The 24,824-nt window shown below is 46.5% G+C and overlaps 1 protein-coding gene across 1 annotated transcript in view; it reads right to left on the bottom strand.

The window, feature by feature from the left end:
- Sh2d4a (SH2 domain containing 4A) overlaps positions 1-22,534 on the bottom strand; it is a 62,177-nt gene extending 39,643 nt beyond the window's left edge. Inside the window, exons 1-4 of the mRNA XM_026395828.2 lie at positions 22,419-22,534; positions 17,526-17,892; positions 7,908-8,067; positions 6,335-6,506 (exon numbers count right to left, since the gene is read on the bottom strand). Of these exons, the coding sequence (XP_026251613.2) occupies positions 6,335-6,506; positions 7,908-8,067; positions 17,526-17,706 (513 nt within the window). The 5' untranslated portion in view covers positions 17,707-17,892; positions 22,419-22,534. The remainder of the gene's footprint in view (positions 1-6,334; positions 6,507-7,907; positions 8,068-17,525; positions 17,893-22,418) is intronic.
- Positions 22,535-24,824: the final 2,290 nt, after the last annotated feature.

The raw sequence follows: 24,824 nt of genomic DNA, 5'->3' as shown, positions 1-24,824 counted from the left end.
GGATAAGAGATGGCAAGCCTGTACTGTACCCCTGCCTATTGCTACAGGGGTACAGTAGGCAGAAAGTCCCCCGAAGATATCCATGCCTGAGTCCTCAGAACCTGTGAACATGTTATCTTATGTGGAAAAAGGAATTTTGCATATGATAATTACAAGCTATGGATCTTAAAAATGGGATTATCCTGGATCATCCTAAGGGAGAATTTAGGATAATTTCTGCACTTTTGCCACTGACAGATTGCTCTCCAGGACTAAAGATTCTTTCCCCCAGGTGTCTCTTTCTGGCATGCCCACCCCTCTCCAATCCTGCCCTCCCTAACCAGCCGCCCAATCCCCACCTGGAACCTGATTAAACCCTGCCTCAGTCAATGCTTCTGCTTCTCTTCTCCCCAGAGGGCTGAACTCCTGAGGATGAAGTCCTTGTCTGACGCCTCCCTCCATAACAGCTGTCATCGCCCTGTATGGACCCTCAACATTCTCCGGGGGAATGACTGATTCTGCCACAGCAGCCTGACGGTGCAAGGTGGTGAAGTATTCACCCCTGAGAACAGACTGAAGGCAGCAGAGGCCACCCTCCAGAGTTCCAGGTTAAAACAACTCCTCCAATTTGTACTGGGACTTGTAGTTTTCAGAGCATTTCCAAATGCATTGCCTCTTTTGATTTTTACCCAAAAACCCATGAGGTAAACAAGGCAGGTATTTTTAATTTTCCATTTTAATTTTCCATTTCAGTGGATGAGAAAACAGGCTCCAGAAGGTTCTCAGACTTGCCCCGCTAGCCCCAGTAACAACCCTGCAGCCTGTACTCAGCCTCTCACCCTAGAGACAGACATGGAGGCTGTGCTCAAGACTCAAGGCACATGCAGGGAGAAACTGACCAGCAAGGGGGTGGCCTGAGAAAACACCACCCACCGTCTGTGTGGATCTGCCTGGCGGTCAGCTCCAGGCAGCTAGACTTAATCCTGTCTATTCCTCCATGGCTTCCTCCCGCCTTCTTCTTTCCCTTTCTCCCTGACTTGCTACTGAGGAAGTTCTGCTTAATTTAAAGCAATGAACACCTTGGACTAAGAGATGAAAAAAAAAAAAAAGGCCCAAAACTAAACTGATCCCTGCAGTGGCAGTGTGACCACTCAGACATGGATGTGAGTGTCCCTCCCTGCAGACAAGGAAATGGACACTGAAAGGAAGGAGGGCAGTCTCAGCTCCATCCCTACCTTGGGCTTGCCCTGTCCTTGACTCCCCGAATCATTTCAGAGCTACAGGTATCTAAAAGGCCCAATTCCTCACCCTAGCCACTACTGCTCCAACCAGCCTCCCCATGTCCTTTTAACCTCATGCCATCCCCCTCAAAATATCCGTGGGTAAAGAGGAAGGACAGAGAAGAAGAAACTGTGGGGTTTACCCCAAGCTCTATATGGGCCAAAGAGGGCCCTGACTCCAGGTCTGTCCCCATCCTTTCATGAGATGATCAGAACAGAGCTGGACAACACTGGTAATGGAAATGCAGAAATTCAGTGGACTCTTCTGCCTCCGTACAAATATAAGGAGCCAAGGTTAGCTAAAAGCACTGCATACTCTAAGTGACCGGACTCTTCCACAAAAGCTTCTGGGGTGCTGAGTGTGCTCCGATGTTTGGGTTGAATCTAACTTTTGCCCACACTCCACAGGACTTTCAGATTCAGGTCTGCAGTATTTTATTAGAATCTGGGCCAACGATGATCATTTCCAGCGATGATCTGTCATGGGAAAATTTATCAAAAATCTAACCAGACTACTTTAGTAAATCCATGGCTGATTTTCCTTGAAGATTTTTTTATAATCCTGGAAGACTGATGACTCTTTAAATCCTGCCACGGTTATGTCATCACTAAGTTCAACTGAAACTGGAGATTTTTTACGATAGGTTTTAGGTCTTGCATGACACTGGAATGCTGCAGACAACATTCCTTAGATATTACAGTTAAAAAACGGTAGTTGAAACTTGTAAATCCTCAGTGAGGAACCAGAATTGCATTTTGGAAATGTATCAGATGACTCAAAGCTGGAGCCTGGATTCCTCATCAGAGTTCTCCTCTGAAGGAGATGGTCTCGGCTAGGCAGTGAGCTCTTTTTTAAATATGTCAAAGTTTTGATGAGTGGGAACTGAAGCAGATAGGTGGAAGCAAGGACACCCAGGTCTGTGATTTGGAGGGGAATCATGTAATCTCTTTGAACATCTGTCTCTTCATCTGTACAAAAGAAATGCTAATACTCGCATTGTTTGCTTCTCAGGAGTGTTGTGAAATGAATGTAAAATGCAGAAACGACAGGAGAAAAAGCTTTGTGAACTCTGAGTCAGATTGAACGTGCTTTATTCTCATGTATAACATCAGCCTCCGTCCACCACTGCCACCTGAGCAGCTCCAACCAGCTCGTCTCCCCCATCCCCCATCAGCTCCTCCTCCAGAGGCTCCACTTCCGGCTGGGCTGCTGGCCTCCCTCTCCCCAGGGACCCAGGCTTAGGAATTTGGGCCTGCTGCCTTGTCCATGCACCAACTGTGATCCAAAAAAGTTCAGTTCCTTTCACAATATAAATCTGGGGCCTGGGGAAGGAGCTCAGTGGGAGATCCTTGCCTAGCATGGTGAGGCCCCACCTTCGATCCCTACCACTGCAAAAATGAAGGGGGAAAAGAAGTTCAAAATACAAATCTGATCAGGCCAATCCTTTGCTCAAAAATCACCGACAATTTCCAATTATTCTTTTTAAAAAAGGGCTAAAACATGTTAAGTCGTCCCCAGACCCCGTGGTGTCTGGTCTCGCCCTCCTCCCGCCTAATCCAATGCTCTCCTTCCCCTCTGCATGGTTCCTCCAAAGCCTTTTCTCACACTGGAGTGGAACCACTGGCCCCAGTGGTCCTCTGGTCATCATCTCAGGCTTAGGTCTTCAGTAAGGCCACCCTGGACCCCCTGGCAGTGCCCAAGTCCTCAAGGAATAGGGTACGTTTTGGATGAAAAATCTATTCCTTTCTGAGGAGCATTTATGTCATTTGAAACCTGTCACATGGAGAATCTCGCTGCCTCCCCAGCCATAAAGTTAATGAAAGCAGTAATTGTTTTTACTCCAACACTGTCAACTCAAGGCCTAGCATATAATGGGGACTCAAAATACTATTTTTTTTTTCAGTACTGGAGATTGTGCCCAGGGGTGCTCCACCACTGTGCTACATCCCCAGTCCTTTTTATTTTATTTTGAAATAGGGTGTCACTAAATTGCTCAGGTTGGCCTCAAACGTGTGATCCTCCTGCCTAGCCTCTTGGGCATCTGGAATTACAGCTTGTAATACTTTAAAAAGTATTTTGTAGCCACCGTGGCTAGCTTTAAAATACTTTTTAAAGGAATGAGCAAGTCAATTAATCTTGGGATCCTCTCCTCACTGCCTAAATTTAAAAGTTTAAAATGTTAAGGGGGAAGAGAAAAGTGAGCTAACTAAATATCTAATATATGTTAGGCATTTAAATAAGTGTTTTGTACTTATTGTTTTGTTTTTTTCATTATGAAATTATACCAGATTATATTAGCCTTCTATTACCATGGAACAAATTATGTTAAATACGGTGGGCCTAGGGAAGGAGCTCAGTGGTAAGACAAATTATGTTAAATACGGTGGTTTAAAACAACACAAATTTATGATCTTACATTTCTGTGGGCTGGAAATCTGACATTAGCCTAAAACCAAGGTTTCAGCAGAGCTGTGTTCCTTCTGGAGACCTGAAGGGGAACCTGATTCCTTGCTTTTTTAATCTTCTAGAAGCTGCCTGAGTTCCTTGACCCCTTTGTCCACCCTCAAAACCAGCAACATCACATCTCTCTGGCCATTATTCTATGCCACATCTCCCTCTGACTCTGCCTGTTGGGATCGCTGGAATGAACCCAGGTAATCTCCCATCTTAAGGCCACAGAGGCAAAGTTGCTTTTCCCATGCATCCCCAGGGGCTAGGAGTCTGGATGGATGTCAGTTCCACTATTCTGCCTAACAGGTAGGCTGGGTGGTAGATGAAGGATGCAGAATCAAATGGTGTCTCGTAGTTCAGAAAGGCTCACTAAAATGGTTGCTGCTTCATTATTTTATAACTAAGATCGCATGAGGAAACATTTCTGAGAAGGTGTACTAAAGGAACTGCATTAGCTTCTCAGGGCTGCTGCAACAAATTACCATAAACTTAGTGGCTTAAAGCAACAGATACTTATTCTTCACACTCCCACAGCCTTAGTGGGACATCAAGGTGTGGGCAGAGGCTGCGCTCCTCCTAAGTGCTCCAGAGGAAGCCTTCTTGCCTCTTCCAGCATCTGACCTTGGCTTGGTGCAGCCTACCTGCACTCCACCTGTCTGCACTTGGCCTCTTCCCTGTGTCCCTGTCTTTCAACTCTCCATCTGCACTTCTTTTATAAGGACGCCTGCTACTGGATTTAGTGCCCACCCTGAGTCTGGGACAATCTCATCTTGAGATCCTTAACTTAATTACATCTTCAAAGACCTATTTCCAAATAAGCTCCCACTCTGAGTTTCTGGGTGGACATGAATTGGGGAGGACACTATTCAACACAGGCAGGGCTTGTAAAAGGCATAAGTGTGTCACTAAGTGGACTGTACACTGGTGGAAGATGGCCTGCCACACTTAAATGCTCACACCAGCCATAAAGCTCATTGGCCACCTCGAGCCTGCTACTGTCAGAGCAAACTTAGCAAACATCACAGAGACCCCAAGAGCATCCTCTCTGACCCAGGGGGAGATGAAAAGCAGAAACATAAAACCTGTCACCTATCTAGTTCCCTGTTCCTTGTGCCTAACAAGTGTGTCCTTCTCCCCTGCCCCATCTCTTTCTATAGGACAGTTTGACAGACATCTGAGGGATGGGACAGTGCCACCCTTCCTTGTAATTTTTATGACATGCTTCAAGAATAATAACCATGGTATCTATTTTAGTTTGTATTTTAATCTTTTGAAAAAAAAATCTCTAGAAAAATGCTGTCATTCAAGCATAAAGCTAAGCAGGCCTACCCTAAGCTCCTGAAGGAGATTTTTGTGGTTGCTCTTGTTCTTCATGCAAACGGATCTCAGAAAGGGAGCTACCTGCGGGGAGGCTGGTGTTAAATATGTTGAGAGCAACCTGGCCTGGAAAGGCCCCAGTGCCTCACTGGGCATGTGGGGAAAGTGCCCAGAACTGACCCGCAGACAGGCATCAAATATTAGAATTTTGTACTCCTAAATATTCTCAACCTCACAACTGTAGCTCTTTATGAAGCATCTTCATGCTCCTCATATTAGACAATCAAGCACACGAGCTAATAGTTACAGAATGATCTGGGGATCCTGAAGAATGGGGGGGGGGTGAAGAAGACCCTTGGCAGATTGATGAACCACACCTGGCCTCAGTTTCCTCACCTGTAAAACGGGCAGTATGCTGTTCAGACTGCTGCTGTGAGGACACAATGAGACACTCAGTCTTAACCACCCATGACTGCTGTTAATTGTTAGAGTATTACCAGGACCCAGAAGTAGTCAGAACAGATAGCCACGTCCCCATTTGACAGTGGCACAGAATTCAAGAGCATACAGTGAAGCAGGGCTGGGGACTAAATAGAAATCAAACAACTGCAAATCCCCTGTTAACGTTCAGTATAATTAAACTTCTGGCAGAAGAAAGTACTTCCTAAATTGAGTTTTATTGTTCTTCCAAACTATAATCCAAGCAGCAAATTATGTTTGAGTTTTTTAAACCACCTGGACCATAAGAGAATTCATACCAGCTCTGAGTAAAAAGATCTATTGTGTTGGGAAAATAACTATCCCTGAAATCAGAGGCAGAATCAAGGAAGCCAAAGAGGCATTGAGATTTGGAGTCTGCAGTAAAAAGGGAAAGACTCAACAGAACACCATTTAAATCATAAATGTACCAAGTCTGGCCCTCTGTCTGTCTTTGTTAATAAAGTTTTATTGGAACACAGCCATGCTCATTCATTTGTGTATAGTTGCAACAGCACTTATTGGGCCCACAAAGCCTACATTGTTTGCTATGTGGACTTCTACAGAAAAAAAATTGAAGACATCTATTGTAGAAGACACCAGGGAAAGAAAACCCTGGAAGACCCCATTTTATTCCTTCTTCATGAAATAGAAGCTAAACCAATCCCCCCCCAGAGAAATGAATAGCAGGACCTGAAAGGTGGGAGGTGTTTTCCCCAAGAAAGCCGGTTTAAGTTCCTGATGCATGGCTACATTTATCTTAGTGGCCTTAGTACCTACATCTCCCCCAGTTTGGGAATTCTGCACATCTGTAACATGCAAGACTCACCTGGGTTTTCTTTTCTTCCAGGATGGGTGCTGGTCTGGATTCTTGCCTCACTTCTTCCTCTTCTGCCACTTTCTTGCAGGCATTCTGTGTTTTCCAGTTATTTGGTGTTTGCAGATCAGAGCACTGTGATGTTGTTTTCAAGTTATTGGTGAATTCTTCAGACTGAGTTTTTCTGAAGAGAAACAAAAGTGAAATTATCAAAACCATCCTTCAACGTGGACAGCTTGTCAGAAGCAGATGTCTACACTCAGACTACGTGAAAAACAGTAACAGATTGCTTATTATAGTGCTTATAATCTGCCAGACCTCTTGCTAGATACTTCACAGACATTAACTAAGTCCTCGTACCAACCCAGGGAGGAAGGATTGTTATCCTTGCTTTGTTAGAAGAGGCTCAAAGAAAGCTTATAATTCATCCAAGACCACACAGTGGCATAGCCAGGATTTAAATCTAGGTCTGCCCAAATCCTGGTTGAGAAGTCAGGCTGCGAGAGGACACTGCCCTGCTCTGATCAGTCGGCAAATACTCCCTTGTGCATTTATGTGTTAATGTCCCACGGATTGGCAGATGGCATCATCAGCCTTTGGGGGCTGAACTGAGATCCTCATGTCTATTCCAACCTCCATTTTACCAACTCAGTAGGGCTGTTAACACCACTGCCTGGAGCTAGGGGAAGGCAACCAAGAGAGGGTGGCTTCCCAGAGGCCACCCTGTGCACCTGGCAGAGGGGATCACCGCCTACCTCAGGGTTCCTCGGGTTGTGCCAATGCGTGTTCAAAATGGCCTCACTCTCCACAGAAGATCCATGGGGCCTTGGAGGCACCCTAGAGCAAGGCCCTCCATCTTCCTCTACTCACCCGGGTATATACCAAGCACTCAGAAGAACTCATTCCCCAAAGAGCCGTTCAAAGTCAAGTGGGGGATCCTGATTATGCCCTCCACCTTCACCTTCCTTCCTGACCTTCTGTAGCTGGAAACTCAACTTATCCTTCAAGGCTCGGCTCAGATTTTACCACCTCTGTGGGTCAGAAGGACAGGTTCCTCCCTGGGCTTGGTTAATTCTTGGTTTATGCCTTAACCACAGCTCGCAGCATAGCCTGCATCGGCTGCAGGTGGTGGTGTGTCAGCCTGTGCCTCCTCCTACTCTGGAAGCTCCCTGTTCCTCTTTGAATTCCCAGCGCCTGGTACAGTGGAATGACCAAAAGGGCCTGAGCACTCAGCTGCCTGCAACTGAGCAATCTTCTTCCTCAAAGGCCTGACGTGGGAACAGCCTCCCAACCTCCTGTCACTCAGCCACAGTGCCCACACTGCTCCACCACAACCCCAGTGAAGCCTCCGCTGATGGCTTTGGAACCTACATCCTCATGCCCATCAGCAGCACCTGATCTGACAGCACTGTGGGAATGAATGAAGGGAACCACTGAACGTCTACAGAAACATTCCAGAAAGATCAAAAGTGACGCTTACAATCTTCAGAAGCCACCCCGCTCTCCTATCGATGCTGTGAGCAAGAAGCATCATTGCAGCATCTTAACACCTAGCCAGTCTCCTACCGGCGTGCAGATCTCCTACCTGAGCTCCTCAGCTTCCTGCTGGGCTCTCAGCCGCTCCCTCTCAGCAGTGATCTCACTGCAGAGCACATCGTAGGGCTTATCCAGATGGTGTTCACCCATCACCCAGACCCACACTTCCTTGTCCGCTCCCAGTTTCCAGTGGACAGATTTGCCATTCTCTGCAAAGGAGACAGAATGTGGGTTGAATAAATACCTTGAGTCATGGGACACTATGATTCCCCAATCAGTAAAGGGTCTTTGTGGGGGTGGGGGTGGGGGACAAATAAAGCAAATGCTTCCAACCTGCTCAGGAATAAGCAGCATTCATGGGTAGCAAAGACAGGAGTGAGCGAGTAGCAGCATTGTCACAATTGTTTAAAAATATTATGGCCGTGGTTTTTTCACATGCCCATTTTGCAGGAATGGGGAAAAAGCATTTGTGGTTGGCCTTATCCTTTAGCGTAACAGCTGCTGTCAGATACCATAGCCTTGGAAGTCTAAGTATCTCCCTATGACCCCAAATCACACAGATGCTCAAGGGTTTGGGGCCTCTTCATGGGTTTCACCGGTGTGTTAGATAGTGGCATTCAAATCCTGGCTCTGCCACTCACCAGCTGTGTGACTTGGACACACTAATCTCTTGAAGACTCTATTTCCTCTTCTACAAGTGGCGAGACCAACATCTACTATACAGAATTGCTGTGCAGGGTAGGCAGGCTCGGGATGCCAAGTCCTTCCCCTGGTGCCTGCCACATAATAGGAGTTCAATAGAGGTTAAATGCTGCCACCCCAGCCTATTATTTACTAATACGGCTGCCTCGAGATCCACAGCAGCTTGTGAGAAGATGATACCACCAGGCAGCGTGACACTTGATGAAGAGACTTAAATAACCCTTGCTTACCGTTGGTCTCGCAGGTTGTATTGTGTTCCAGTTCCTGTGCTCCTGACATGTGCCCACACTGGGCATGACCCTAGAGACCAGCCAAGGGGCACAGTCCCTAAGTCTATGGCCCTCCTTGGGTCATTGTGGTCCAAAGTTGTTCTTAGACAAGGCCCCAAACTACTCAGTGGTGTTGAGTGTGTGAGGGAGGGCACCATCGGGAACATGGCCAAGCCCAGCCCTGCTGTCAGGGTCAGAAGTCCACACTGTCTTCTTACACCCAGTGGGAGAAGGTTTCCAGTTACAGTGTCATCGCGTTGTGGACTGATTTTGTACCATTACCTCAGAAAAGCAGGCTACTCAAAGGCAGACTCCATCTTTATTTTGGCACTTTCTACTCTTCCTGGGGCAAAGGTCGCTGCCTGCAGTCTAAGAAAGCTCTAAACAGAGCCGCTTGGTGGGGTGGAGGACGGACTCCTATACCCTGCTCTTCCAAAGGATTCAAAAGTATCATTGAGCAGGAAACTGCCCTGACACTATTTTCACAAGTGAACCCACAGTGCCGGTGGTACCCGGGTAAGGGAGGGAAGATGGATCCATGTGCCCTGGTGTGTGGGGGCAAGTGCCAGCCCAAGCACTCTGGGTGCTTCAGGAAATGCCACATGGTTCATTAACTTTAGAAAGCCATCATACTTCATAAAACTCTTTTATTACACCCACTCGGGGCAACTAATAATATTTTTACGATGTCCGCATCGCAACCCTCACCCAAGTAACTCTCTACTAATATTTTTTTTGACAGCAGAAGATACCTAAAGAGGGTATTGGCAGTCTGCCGAGAGAGGCGAAGAGGGAGAGCTGAGAGATTCTGCAGCTCAGCTAGGACAGCCCTCACAGTCTCTCCCCAAACCCAGTCCCCGGAGAGCACAGCAGGCTGCAGGCAGAAGCGACAACGCATGGGGAAAAAGTCCTTGCTCTGGGGTGGGAGAAAGAAATCTAGGCTCACAGGTGAGCAGGGAAAGGTGCCTAGGGACTAAAGGCAAAGAAGAGAGGCAAAGTAGAGGACTAGAGTCTGGGAATTTCAAAAGGAGGGGAGTCTTAAGAGTATGGTAAAAATAATAGTAATAGTAGTAGTAGTAGTAGTAGTAATGGTTCATGAGCAAGAAGGAAGAGAAGTAGATGTAAAATATTAGATTGTGCCAGATGTTCACAACTGGGCTCTCAGCAGAGCGGCACTGACAGTGATCTCTATTCCAACTCATCACTTCCAGGGGCTCAGAAATGGGGTCAGAAAGCAAAGAGACTGGAGGAGCTTCCAGGGTGTCACTCAACTCCCTGAAGCTGCTGCAGGGTGAGGAAGTCCTTCTAGCAGGATGGGTGTCCCACCAACTCCGACACCCTCGGCTTCCTACCAAGATGAGGGATGCCAATCAAGGTGGCTGCCCTCAGTCACTCATTCCATGTAGCAGAAACTGGGTTCCTACTATGAACAAGCAGGAGAGCGAGATGCTGCAGGGGATACCGGGAGGAAACCCACACACGAGTCTGTTTTCCTGCAAGAAACCTAGAATCTAAGGGGGAAAGGACCAGGATTAGGCTCTTTACCTAGTGAATTTTCATTACCCACCTACACACGCTAGGCACTGAGGGAGAGGCAGGTGAGCACTCATGACAAGAAAGACCAGTCCTGGGCCCCAAGGGACTCACATTCTACTTGGACAATTTTACAAAGGAAGGTGGCCCATGTGGCTGGATTCAAGGAAGGATTCAGATATAATGCCAGAGCTTTGAAATGCTCGAGCCGGGAGGGTGGTAGCCAGAAACAGTGCTATCAAGAACATTTATCTGTTGGGGAACAAAATAAGGAGCTGTTTGGAAATGCAGGATAACATTTTATTTTACTAGAAATCTCTGTGGAGACAGCCAGTAGACGTCTGGACTCCCTCTGGAGCTGAGAAGGCGGGAGACAGCGTGAACTTGAGAATGACCTTATAGATGCTATCAGCGAAGCCACTGGCAGAGCAGAGTTCATGAAGAGAATGGAGTCCAGAGGGAAGCTTGGAAAAGCCTGCGCTTCATCAGGAACAGAAGGAAAGGGGGAGAAAGAGAGCCCTGGTTACATATAAACAAACGTAAAAGGCAGGGGATTCCGGTCCCCCAAATAACTAAGTAACGTAGAAGGAGACTGGGGGAAGCCACCACCAGGTACTCAAGAGAGGAAAGGAGGGGATCGCAACAGCCTCTGACTTGGGAGAAGGTAGTTTCAGAGCCACAGAAGGGGACAGGCCTCTCAGGCGGGAGGGAGGATGGAGAGAGTTGGTGCAGGCCATGGCTGTGTGCTCTGGAGAAGTCTGTCACTGGAGAGGAAGAGACGTCAGCCTTCGGCTCAGTTCATGTCACGACACGTAGGCACTGCGCTGCCGAACTAAGGGGCAAAAAGCACAGTGTAGGAGCAGAGTCAGCTGAAAGATCTCTGGGCACGGGAAACATGGGCAGGGGCTGTCCCCGAGTTTTTGGAAAGGAAGAGAGTAAGGAGGCCAGGGAGGAAGTCAGGGGGATGTGGCCACCTCAGAGGTTCCTGAAAACATCTTCTCTAACCAGCTTTTCTAGAAAAGAGGATCGGTCCTGCACAGTACCACACCATAAAGAACTTCCAAGCAGAGGCAAGTATCCACACCGCATTCTGCAGGGAAATGGAGTCAGAGATGCTCCCCCAGGGAGCCACACATAAAACCTCTAAGGAGGCAGTGTTGAAAAATGTGACATAAAAGTCGGGTGGCCAGGAACATTCCATCTATATGACAGCATGAGACTGCTCACAATGCCCTCGTTTCTGAGTTATCCCCGTGTGGCAGGTCTAGCAGGGGCCCGGGAGGGAGAGACTTGGGCATCAGGTGCAGCGAAGGCCAAGCTCAAGCCCTCTGAAGGCAGGATGCACTGCGGGGAGTCAGCCCCTGGTCTCCACCCTGACTAGGTGCAGCTCAGGAGGACCCTCGTGGAATCTGTGTGGGAGAGAGAAAGGGGAGAGAGGGAGACAGACAGAGGGAGAGGACTGTGTCCTCTATTCCCAGGGGGAAGACAAGCACTGGGTGAACAGAAGCCAGAGAGAATCAACAACCTCCTATAGTGCCCCAGGAGCAAATTTACTATCACAGTCATTATTTCATGGGGGATTGACTCTAGGACCCCCTATGGATACAAAAATCATAAATGGGTAAGAATATAGCTCAGAGCACTTGTCTAGCATGTGTGAAGCCCTGGATTCAATCCCCAGCACTACGAAAAAATAAAAGAAATGTTTAAAAGGGACAAACCCACAGATGCTCAAGTCCGTTATATAAAATGGTGCAATATTTGTATAGAACCCATGCACCCTCTGGTATATTTTAAATCCTCTCTAGATTATTCATAAAACCTAATAAAGCATAAATACTGCATAAATAGTCGTTATACTGTATTGTCTAGGGAATCAGGACCCAAAAAAAGTCTTTACATGGTCAGTACAGATGTAATTTTTAAAAGATCTTTTCAATCCTAGTTGGTTAAATTCAGGTGCCTACAGTTAAGGGGGATGACTATAAATACAAGGGGGGGCCCTACCAGGGCAATATGAGCAGAATACCTACCAATAACAAGGTTGTTGAAATATTGAGATGCCTCCATAAGCTGCTGCCACAATGTCCCAGGTGGAATCCTCCATCACTCGGTCCTGTCTAGTAGCCCCACCCCCACCCCCGTCCCACCTGCAACTGATCCAGAAATCAAAAGCTGCAGGAAGGCTGGCAGGGAGCCCAGGGCTATGACCATGTCCCTGCTGACTGGCTGAAGCCCATGCCATCTCCATCATTAATTACCTTCTCTTATTAACTCTATTTTACCACGAGGGCACAGAGCTCAGGGAAGTGAATAACTTGAGCAAGACCATCGCGGCACTGCCTAGAGACAAGAATTCAAAAACCAGAGTCCGTGACTGCAAAACCTGTGTTTTTGGGCGGTCCTGTAATGTGTGGTCCAAATGGAAACCCTGAGGACAAAAGGGGACCACCCAAAAGGGACACCAGGATAACAAATGTGAACAGGATTCTGCAGGCAGGCTGAGCATGGTCATCCTGTTCTTTCCTATCCCTGCAGGGCAGGATGGGATGCAAAATGCCCCATCTAGCCTCATGCTCATTTTAATGAAGACCAAGGCCAGCTGCTATGGGACTTCCGGAAATGACTTAAAACTGTTGCTTTTTCGGTTGTTTGCTAGATTTGTTAGAACCTAGCAGAGGGGGACCCTGAACCCAGCAGTGAACTGAACCCAGCAGTGGAGGAAGCGGCAGTCTTACTGAACACCCTAGGGCCAAGGGAAGGGAAGAGTAGGCAATGCCCGTGGTGCTGGCTAAACCTATGGCTTTGTCATAGGAAGGAAGGCTTTGAATAAAGGAACTTGCCTTTGGTAACAATAAGAATCCAGCAAATGAAGTTTCTCATCTGTCACAAAGGCACATGGCAGAGACCCTCCTGCACCATGAGCAATGACCAGATCCCACCCTCATGATGGACACTCAATGAAACAAGTGCTGGGAAACCCTCTGCCAAGTGACTGTGTCTTCTCTTTGTTTCTGGACAGAATCACACTGGAGATACTTCTAGAAGATGATGTGCAATCAATCAACAAATACATGAAAAAATGCTCATCATCTCTAGCAATTAGAGAAATGCAAATCAAAATCACTCTAAGATTTCATCTCACTCCAGTCAGAAAGGCAACTATTATGCAAACAACAATAAGTGTTAGTGAGGATATGGGGAAAAAGGTACACTCAGACACTACTGGTGGGACTGCAAATTGGTGCAGCCAATATGAAAAGCAGTATGGAGATTCCTTGGAAATCTGGGAATGGAACCACAATTTGACCCAGCTATCCCTCTCCTCGGTCTATACCCAAAGGACTTTAAAACAACATACTACAGGGACACAGCCACATCCATGTTTTTAGCAGCATAATTCACAATAGCTAAACTGTAGAGCCAACCTAGATGCCCTTCAGTGGATGGATTAAAAAAAAACGTGGCATATATATATACACAATGGAATATTACTCAGGAATAAAAGAGAATAAAATCATGGCATTTGCAGGTAAATGGGTGGAGTTAGAGAAGATAATGCTAAGTGAAGTTAGCCAATCCCAAAAAACTAGATGCCAAATGTTTTCTTTGATATAAAGAGGCTGATTCATAGTGGGATAGGGAGAGGGAGCATGGGAGGAACAGACGAGCTCTAGATAAGGCAGAGGGGTGGGAGGGGAAGGGAGGGGCATGGGGGTTATTAATGATGGTGAAATGTGATGATTATTATCATCAAAGTACAGGTAGGAAGACCCAAATTGGTGTGAATATACTGTGTATACAACCAGAGATATGAAAAATTGTGCTCTATATGTGTAATAAGAATTGTAATGCATTCCACTGTCATATATAAATTTTTAAAAATCATAGTTATACCACTACAATACAGGTTTTCCAAAATTCTTATAAATAAATAAATAAATAAATAATGAAAAAAAATCACACAGGAAAAAGGCTCCATGGCAGGTCCCCAGTGCAAGCATATGTTTTAGACACATGCACCTTCAAACAACAATAACTGTCATTAAGCCCCGGTTAAGATTAACATGAAGCACATTTGTTCACAGTACCAGTATGGGGAGAATCAGACCCAGGTCTATTCTAGCTCTCACTTCTCAGCTGTTTGCCCCGGGCAAGTTAGTTAAAGGGCCTGAGCTTCACTTTCCTCATTTATAAAATGTAAATAGCAATTCATGCTTCAGGCTTGGTTGTTATTATTTAATGAGGTAATATATTGAAGCACTCAGCTCAGAGTCTCATATGCAGTCACTTAATAAATGCTGGCTGGGGCTGCTCGTAAGAGTCTAGGGACACACTGTCCAAATGCAAGCCTCATTCATTACATAAAAGAAAAAAGCAGGTGAAGTTAATTTTAATAATGCACTTTATTTTACCTAGGATATCCAAAATGATTTCAATATATAATGAATATACAATTATTAATGTGTGTTTTAAAAAATATTTTTGAGTTATAGATGGACACGTAGTATCTTTATTTTTGTGTGGTGCTAAGGATCGAACCCAGTGCCTCACACAGAGGCAAGCGCTTTACCACTGGGCTACAGCCCCAGCCCTATTAATGTGTATTTTATTTTCTTCCTACCAAATCTTTAACATCTGGTAGTTAGCACTTACAGCACAGACTCATGCCCTGTGACCATCAGCCACATGTGGCTCCTGTTGACACTACAGCACAGCGCCCCTCTAGACATCTAGTTATACTCCAGCAGGCACAGCAGGTCCACAACTCTCTCCTGCTATAAGAATCACGATTTCTCACTACAGAAATCAGCAGTGATCTGCTCCATTATTGGTTGAATCCATACTTCTGGTTATTTTTCAGTCCCTTCTACTTAACCCTTCGGATTACTAAGTGGTAGACAGGTTCCCATGATTCACAACACAGGCTGTGTGTTTTGTGTATTTATAAAGACCAGATGGTAATGAAAGCCTGCTAATTGATGGGCAGAATGATGTAACGAAATGGGGGCAGGAACAGGATATCTGTAATGAAAAGTGCAGCCTCCACCAAGCCAAAGCCTGACTCCAAACAGCCAAGAAAAAATAACATTCAACTCAGTGCAAGGTGGGCTGATGCAGGTCCAGGAGGCCGGAGCACAGACAGGAAGGAGGGGGGCTCAGGGTGGTCTCAGCACATAAGGGCCTCAGGCTTAGTAGGTCTGCAACTCAGACATCACCTCCAGGCAGCACTGGGCACGATGACACTGCCTTGGGCCATCAGTGGCTTTATTCTCAAAAGCACAGCAAAAAGAAAGAGAATTGCTGTGTTTTTAGGGGAAGTGGGAGAAACCTTTCCCTTTTCTGGAGTCAGAAGAGGCACCGATTTAAAGCCAACTACATTTTTCCAAGTGTCAAAGGATTTAAGGCAGTAATAAACTTTTGAGATGAAATACTGACAATGTTCACTGTGTTTATTAACACACTTTTTCATGGCCATTTAACTAATAAAATAACACAGGTTTTCTAACAGATAGATTTGAAACTCTACAAGGAGAAATTACAGCAAAGAAACTGACACTATGGTCTTCAATAATCACAAGGACAGTCATTCCATAACATGAGAAGCCCAAAATAAAAGGTCCAGCCACTGGTCAGAGCCCTTCAGCTCTCTCCAGGCCCAAACTCACTGTACCAACAAATTATGTTCCCAGTGGACATGATATGCAGAAGAAGCCCAGCTGTACATCCTAAACTCTAGCTAAGGAATGCAAGGAGATGTGTAAACCAGTTCAGAAAGACAAAAGGGTTAAGCTTCAGTTTGTCGGTGCTACTTGTTGAAGGAAAAAAAAAATCCTATTTGGGGTAGTACAATGTGAAATCCACAGACCTGGGCATCTATGAATGGGTGACCTAACAACTATTATTTATCTTTTCTGAGTCCTGAGTTTCTTACCTATAAAATGGACAATTAATGCCAACTTTGCAAAAAACTTGTAAAGATTAGACAGAATGTATGTTAAAGAGCTGGTACTATGCTGTTTACTTAGTGCTATATTAATTATATTAATATAATAACAAATGAGATACTCGTATTTGTTTCCTAATCAGTATAAAGCCTTCATTGAAAAAGAGTTAGTGAAGGGCAGCATAAGGTGAAGGTCACTGAACTGACCTTCACTTTGAATCTGTGCATCTATTGGCATGCAAGGGAGCCTCGTTTTCTCAACGCTTGAAATGCTAAGAGTTTTTTTTTTATATCTGTACCTTTTCTAATTTAATAAAAAATGATAAGAAGTTGGTTTTGAATGCCTCTGTAAGTCACCTTGAAAACTGTGCTTTTTTAAATAAAGTAGGTATTCATGCATGACAGAATCTGTGTGGTGACAGCAGTGTGTGCTTCTCTGTGTTTGCATATGTATACTCTTTAAGTCTTAACTTACAAAGAATCACTTCTCCCAAGGTCTCAAAAGAACTTCCCTAACTGTGAGGATTCCTTGGTCATGAAGGAGTACATTTGAAAAATTCACTCACATTAAAAATATAGTATTATGATATTTTTTTTCCTCAAGACCATTCCTTACATTTTAAGAGGAAGCATTCCTGAAAAATAATTCAAAGAAAAAATCTCTTGAGATCTAAGAAGTGCAAACACAGACATTACAAAGATGCTGATACGAGTACTTTGTATGCTGATGGTAGAATACTAGGCCTCTGTCATAATAAGGGGAACAGGAGACAGGGTCCTTTCTTAAAACCCCTCAAATCACACCATAGGAATGACTTTTGTTTTTTCCTCAGTGCTGAGGGTGAAATCCAGAGCCTGGTACATGCTAGCCTTCTGCTCTACTACAGAGCAACACTTCCACTCCCTAGGAGTGACCTTTAACTGCAGCTTAAGGTCAGTCTAGTTTCAGTAAGAGACTTGCTTTACGACAATACAACTCCATGGTAAGTGCTGTGTGTGTGTGAATGTGTGTGTGTGTGTCTGTGTGTGTGTGTGCGCGCGTGCAAATGCTCACACATGGGTGCAGGTTTCAAGTTGATAAATCACACTATCAGAATTTCAACATTTAGCATCCATCCACCAAATTACAGCTCACACCAGGAGAGCTTTTGACCGGTGTGAATCGTTCAGACACCCAGCTAACACGCTCGCAGCAGAGGCTGCCAGGCCAGGTTACCTTTCTTTGGTCTGGATTTCACTGGCAAGGACTCCTTTCTTTCCATGGCTGCTTCTCTTTCTTTCCATCGTCGGATCTGTTCCTCCCTCATCTTGAAGAACAGGATCTGTTTCTGCTCTTCGCTGAGCTCAGCCAGGAGGTCAGGATCTATGTACATCTCTGACAGTATCTGTCTCAGCATCTTTGCAGCGTGGGAGTCTTTTACACCTGTGGCAAGAGTTCCTGCAGATGGCTTACAGGTGTACCTCCACCAGGCTGGCACCTAGAGGTGTCCACAGACCCTCCCAGAGATGCACACGGTCCAGAAATCCCCACTGAGTGGCACAGGAATTCGGCAAGTTGTCTCCTCGCAGCTGGTAGCAAAAACCTGCAAAGAGCAACAAGCCAAATCAGGTGGCATTAAAATGTGACGACGGGGCAGTGGCAGGCTTATAAACAAAGCTTGGAAGAAATACAGTAGCATTTCTCATTCCAGGAGAGAAGGAAAGTTGAGGTATCTGTGTTTGTGTAATCTTTACCCCATAATTTCCAAAGATATTGTGTGGAAAAAAAAAAAACTAACTTTATACAGGTCAGGGAAATACAAATTCAGCAGAGGTTTGGCCTTCTCCCAACTAAGCAAACATATTGTTACATCAGAGCTGCCAAACCACCAATTGTATGACTGAAAAGAAAAAAGAGCTTAAAAAAAAGTCACAGGAAGAAATTAAAAAGCTCTCTCTAAACAAATTATTTCAAAAGAAAATGCCACTTTTGAGATTTCACACACACGGATTCACCCCAAACCAAATCAAAACAGCTGTGCTCAAGGAAGAACAAATAATAAAAAGTTAGACCACATGCAGTTTTTACATTTCCCCTTGAACATAGCACTAAATAAATGCAATTACATACTTCAGCCATCACAAAAGGACAATCTAGTTTCCAGACAACCTACTGGAGCCATGAGAACAGTACAGGTGCAAAAGAGAACACTCTTGACCATTCTGGAAGGTCACCAGGTTTTAGGCATACTTTTTCCAGATAACCTAATTTAATAAAGTCTTAATTTACAGACCAGATAAAGTAGGGCAATGAAGAAGCCACTAGGTTTATAACAAAGGACCTTTGATTTATAAAATGTTCTTTTGAAAGAAGTCACAGACTCCAACATGCACAGTGGTTTCAGAGGCAATACTAGGCAGCAGAAATTCCACTAGGTCTTAAACTACTTTACACATATCTGTTTGATTGAATTTTTTTAAATGCCAGCCCTTTATACTTTTATCATCAGAAAGAAATCATGTATATATTTCCTTTTTTGAAACAAAAATAAAGACATTTGTTTCCATGTCATAGATAGTATAAAAACTCTTAGTACAGTTTTTCATAATCACCTACATTCTAAGAAACTACAAATTTGGTGCTTACAGTGCCTCAATAATCTCACCATCTGCCCTCTCAAATATCTTGTTTCTCCATACTAAGTCCAAGCACTCTTAAACTTGAGACTGGCCACTTGGCTATGTCATGACCACAATGGTTTCAGCTCCTCTTATTTCTTTCGTTTTGTCATTCATACAGCTGGATTTTTTAATGCTCTTCTCATCTCCTGGGAGTCCCTTCTTCCCATCCTTCTCCTGCTTACCAAGTTGCTACTTGACTTAGAGTCTTGAGACAAGCATGTTCAACAGGTGGATACTACAGTACCCTGCATCTAAAGCACTGACTCACTAATACAGCAAGGGCCTTCATTGAAGCTATAACTGTTCTTACTTACCTGCACCCTATATTCTCCTGCAGCATGGAGAGTTCAAATGGAATAGAAAATTAAAAGAATTTTTTTAAAAAAAGAATCAAAAGCACTACCACTGACTCTAACTCAATTAGAACTCAACCAGGCATGACCTCCCAGTACCCTGACTAAGAGATTTTTGCTTTGAGTTGACCTTCAAAGGCTTTCATCGTGCAGAGTTGATGTCTTGTAATAATTTTTTTGGCTTTCTGGTTCTAGCAGCTTCTCATGGGGTGGAGCCAACTAAGTGCACACACGGAAGGAGAGGTTTGTAGTGGATACTCTTCCTTCACAGAAAGAATCTGGTTCCCTGGCACATTTGACTCCAAGGCTCCAGGATAAAGTGGAAAGAAACCAAAGTGAATAACCCCTTGACATTCCAGGAATGTCCTTATGTGGGCACAAGCCATGACTGCAATAGTCAACTCCCACAGAAATAAAACATGGTCGAAAACAAGGGCCCATGAGACCTGAGGTTTCTGCCCTGATCCCCATTTTGCACAGGGTGAATCCTGACTGGTGGGGTGAGTAGTTAAAGTCTAACGCTGTTAAAGGGCCAAATTCACACTTCTCCCTCACCCCCACCCAGAGTACTCCTGATAACAAAACTAACACTTCCAGTACCAGCACTCTCTAGAGAGCTTTGTGTGTGTTAACTCCCTTCCTCATCACAACAACCTTTTGAGTTTGGTCCCATTTCACAGATGAAGAAGATGGAACAGAGGCCTCATCCAGGTCAACTGTCGAGAAGTTTAGCAAAGGCCAAATACAGGAAACATCCCACTCAGTCAGCACTGCCACATTGTCTGGGTATGGTGCTCAGCCTCCCCAAGATGCCCTTCCAAAATACCCCTGGGAGTGGCACAAAGGGTCTAGCCCCTCATGTGTGAGAAGAACTCCTATATATTCCTGTAGCATTTAACTACCAGAACTCAATTCATCTTGAGTAGAGGACCCTGGTTTCCTCCTGTCCTCAGAGAATAGGAAGACAACCCAGCTGACCACTGTGGGTGGTCAGGCTGTTGAGTACGCCTGCCATTCTGCGGCTGTTGATTGGCCCTGGTGAAAATTAACTGTCCCCCCCACCCCAAGGGTTTCCCACTATTGCATGGCGGTGTGTTCCCAGAATAACCCACAGCCCTCCAGCCTGGAGGCGCAGCTCTGCCTCTCATGAGCTGGGTAGCTTTGGGCTGTGCCTTTGGGTCCTTGGACTCCATTTCCCTGCCTGTGAAATCAGAAGGTCAGTGCAGTCAGGGAATCTTCATAACTTTTGGGTTAGGTAATATAATCTAGTGAGAAATTATCAAGATAAGTGGAGCCAGGGTGCAGGAAACAGAAATGAGGAAATTAACAAACCAGGGGTTTTCCCCCTCTCACTCACTCCCAGGACAAGCTGCAGTTGCTAACACTGATTCACACTGAATGACTTTCCCCTCTCTGATATACTCAGTGTAGCAAATGTCCGGTTATTGGAGATCCAATGAAAAGAAAGGCTCATCTAACTCAGTTTTCTTCTTCTACAGCACTTTTCTTAAAAGAAGAGAAATGACAAGCAACAAATCCACACCTACTCTTTATCCCAAAAGTCCATTTCTAAAGGTGCCTTTCTAAAGGGTCATACCTAGGAATAGTTAAGGCTTCCAGGGTACTCATCCATCAGGTCTGATTTTCACACCTTCCACAGACAATAGCCTACAATACATTGTGTTTTCAATGACTCTGAGACCTACACTATAAAAATAATAAGGCCTGAGGTACAGAGTGAATATAAAAACGTTGTGAAATGGGCAGTATATAATTTTAATTCTAATTATTTTTAACATCCAAGTCTGTTTTCAGACTTTGAGTTCTCTTACTCAGGTTTATCTTACCAGTCTATCTGCAAAAGGGCTGTTTTTGAGGATAAAATGAATTAAGAGTGATAACAGCAATTTGGCATTTTGTAAATAGGCATTATTCTTCAGAAATGTCAAAATTACTGTACCTACAGATTTGCCCAGAAAACTCCAATCATGCCAAATCTATGTCCAAATATGCTCCCCATTAATTAATTCCATTTTCAAATACTGGATCCAAGTTGTTCTATCACACAAGCAATCAGAGATTTTCTTTTTAACAAGAAAACCTTTGGGGAGGGAAGAGAATCTAAGTTCAGGAAGAAGCAGGTGCTAGGCTTGCTTTTCTCAGACTCTCCGGAAGGGAGACCACTCAGGAAAAACTGCAAACTGTGACACCTTTGGTCGCCCTTAAACCTGTGGTCAGGAGCCCGCAGGGGTCTCACTAGGTTGAGGAAGGTCACAGCCCAGCTGACAGGGGTTGCCTTCTGGTCCCAAGGGCTCAGGGAGGCGACATAGCAGGGCCCCACGCGGGGGCGCCCCTGGGTGCGGGACGCACGGGGAAGGGTGCCCAGCGAGTGCGGAGGAAGCTGAAACCGGTCCCCGGCGCTCTGCGCCCAGGTCTCTAGGCAAAGGCGGTCCTCTCGGCCTCACCCACTGATTGCGCGAGGCTGGTCTTGGGGAGCAAGTGCCTGCACAGGCGCTGGGCGTCCGCGTGAGGGCGGGTCCCAGGACGCAGCGGCCGGGGGAGACCACCACTGCCCGGGCGCCGGCGCGGCGCTACCACTCAAGTCCAGAAACTGGACCAGCCCAGACCCTCCCGGGACCCCCGCGGAGCGCCCTGCTCCCCGCCTGCGTAACCGCGTGCCGCGTGCGTGTGAGCACTCCCCTCGGCACCGCATCCCCGCCTGGATCCCAGAACTTCCCAGAAGGACACCGAAGTCCCCTCCCATCTTCCCTCTAAAGACTCCCTGCCTCGATCGAAAGCACCCCACCTTCGGGGACCGCCGCTCACCCTGCCGGCGGCTCCAGACACCAGACACCCGACACCAGACACCCGCCGCCCGCCGGACCGCGATCGCCGGCTCAGCTAGGCACCTGAGCCCGCCCCGGGCGCGGCGGAGGAGGGACCAAAAGGAGGGGCGGCCGGCGGCTGCAGGGACCAAGGCCTCGCCGCCCTCCTGCCCCTGTCCCTGCGCCACCCGCGCTCCCCCTCGAGGACCCGCTTCCGCTCTACACGCGCCCTTCTCCCCAGTCCCCTACCGCACCCCTGCACCCACCCACCTGTTTAGGGCCCTGGGCTCGCCTGGGCAAAGTGACCCGAGCACCCGCCACGTCCAGATGGACCACCAGAAGCTGTCGGAAAAGAGGAGACAAGGCCGAGGCTCGGGCGAGCGCTGCAGGCTGGCTGCACAAACACTCAGGCTGAGAGGGCAAACGGCGTCCAGCCCCTGGCCCGGCCCGCCCTCGCCTCCCGCCGCGCCCACTAGTCCGGGTGACTGGCTGGGCGCGCTCGCGGCCCCACCCGGGCGCCTGGAGACGCTCCAGGGCCACTCGCCGGCGAGGCTTGGCAGCCTGCAGCATCTCGGGACAGCTGTCGTGGTCCGCGGCGGCCCTTGCCACCACCCTCCCCTCTTAGTTCATTAGAGCTGGCGTCTGCAGGCTGGGCTGGATTGTCCCGCCAGCCCTCCGCGCCCGCGGACCTTTCTAATACAGCGGCCCAGCCCCTGCAACAACTCTGAGCCCTGGGCATCCTGCAAGGCGGAGCTGCGGAGGAGGGCAGGCCCTGTTTGGTTACTCTGGGTCCTGCAGGCCGAGCTGGCTCACCTCTCAGGCTCTGCTCCTGCGTCTCTGCTGGGTTTTTTCCCCCACTTTTGTTGACACTAAGTAAATTATCAAACTCTGAGACCTTTGTCAATAGAGGCGTGGCTTTACAGGACAAGATCAAGGAGGACCAAGACTGGACATCTGGAGACTGAAGGCAACAGAATCAGGGGGAGCAACGGAAAAAAACTGGAGGAAAGTGAAAAGGTAAAGGAATCCTGTGGATCGCAGCTCCAGCAGGTCTGGGTGATGGGCTGAGAGGCCAGGGAGGAGCTGACAGCATAAGAACCTTATGAAGGACAGTCCAGCAGAGGCAGAGTGGAAAGGTCGGAGGATGTTTTAGAAAAATGGCAGATTTGGGGAGCCCCAGATTGCGGTGTTGAAAGGAAAAGTAATAATAAACAGGGAGACCGGGTAACTCTGCACAGCCTACCTGATCTATTCAGGAGCCAGACCTGCTGCACTAACAAAAAATACCTTCTGGTTCCCAGAATCTCCAGACCGCAGAAGATGCTCAAAGTTGGAGAGAGCCTTGGAACAGAGAGATCAGTGTTCACATTACTAGAAAATGAGACCCAGCTGTAAAGGAACATTTCTAGGAGTCCTATCAGGTGAAGATTTCTAGTCTAAGATCTGGTGTTTAAATACTGGCCTATGGGATGGTTTCAGCTGGAGTGTGATTTGTCTCTGGTCCGCTGCTATGGCCAGCCAAAGAGAATCCTAGCACTTCCTGGATGGCACAGTTGAACTGCAAAAGGTGTTTGGTTCATCAACCAATAAAAATCCCACAGGACACTGATGATAGGTCATTACCCTTCTCCACACCCAGTCTCTCTCTCTCCATCTTCTTACAAACCCTTTTTTATAACAACTCTTTCATCGTGCTACTCACCTCTCTGAACCTCAGAGATAGTAGCAGTGCATAACTCATTCCCGTTCCTGGCATGCACCAAGTGTTCAAACACATTAGCTCGTGTCACTTCACACCACATACTATATTTTTACGTTTTTACCACCTCAAACCTAGGCTATAGTTTTTGTCTCCCTTTTTATCTGGGCTCCACCCCAATCACCCCAGCCTCTAAGAAGCCACTTCCTTGAATAGCTCCCTCCTTTTTGTACTAGGGTTGGTAGGTGTGCCCAATAGAACAATGGCAGAAGTGAGAGTATGACACCTCTGGGATTAGATTAAAAATCACCCTGTAGCTGCTGCTTTGGTCTGTCAGTCTCTGCGCCTCCCCCCCATTTTTGTCTCTCTTTGTCCCCACTTCTCCTTACACCCTTGGAACATTCACTCTGAGAGAAGTCAGCCACCTTCCCATGCACAGTCCTGTGGAGAGCCCTCATGGAGAGGCCCACTTGGAGAGGCACTGAAGCCACCACCACAGGAATCAGCTTGGATGTGGCTCGTCCAGCCCCAGGCAAGCTGCAAGATGACTACAGCCCTGGCCTGTTGCTTCATTGCAAATTCATGAGATGGACTCAACTCCGCCACTCTCAAATTCCCCATCAGCCAACTTCAAGATAGTACAGTGCTGTTGTAACAAGCCATTAAATGTGGACTGATTTGTTACACAGCATAGGCAAATTAATGTACCTCCTCACTGGCACAGGTATGGTTTAGCTAGCTTTGACATATAGGAAAATTACCTGAATAGCATATTTAAAAACTGACCTCAGACCTTACCCCAGAGCTAAGAAATATGGTATCTGTGGAGCCTTAGTACCTACATTTTGAATAAGGATTCCAGGTGGTGGAATCAAAGATGGGGGAGCAAATCTTGCTTTTAGAAACTCTCTTCCAGGCTTTTAAGGTCAGATATGTCTGAATGCAACTTTTAAATTAACCTTTTACAACATTACCTC

The sequence above is a fragment of the Urocitellus parryii genome, chromosome 14 (genome assembly GCF_045843805.1).
Source record: "Urocitellus parryii isolate mUroPar1 chromosome 14, mUroPar1.hap1, whole genome shotgun sequence".
NCBI classification, from domain to species: domain Eukaryota; kingdom Metazoa; phylum Chordata; class Mammalia; order Rodentia; family Sciuridae; genus Urocitellus; species Urocitellus parryii.
The sequence above is the reverse complement of the archived record's forward strand: the minus strand, read 5'-3'. Positions and strand labels throughout refer to the sequence as shown.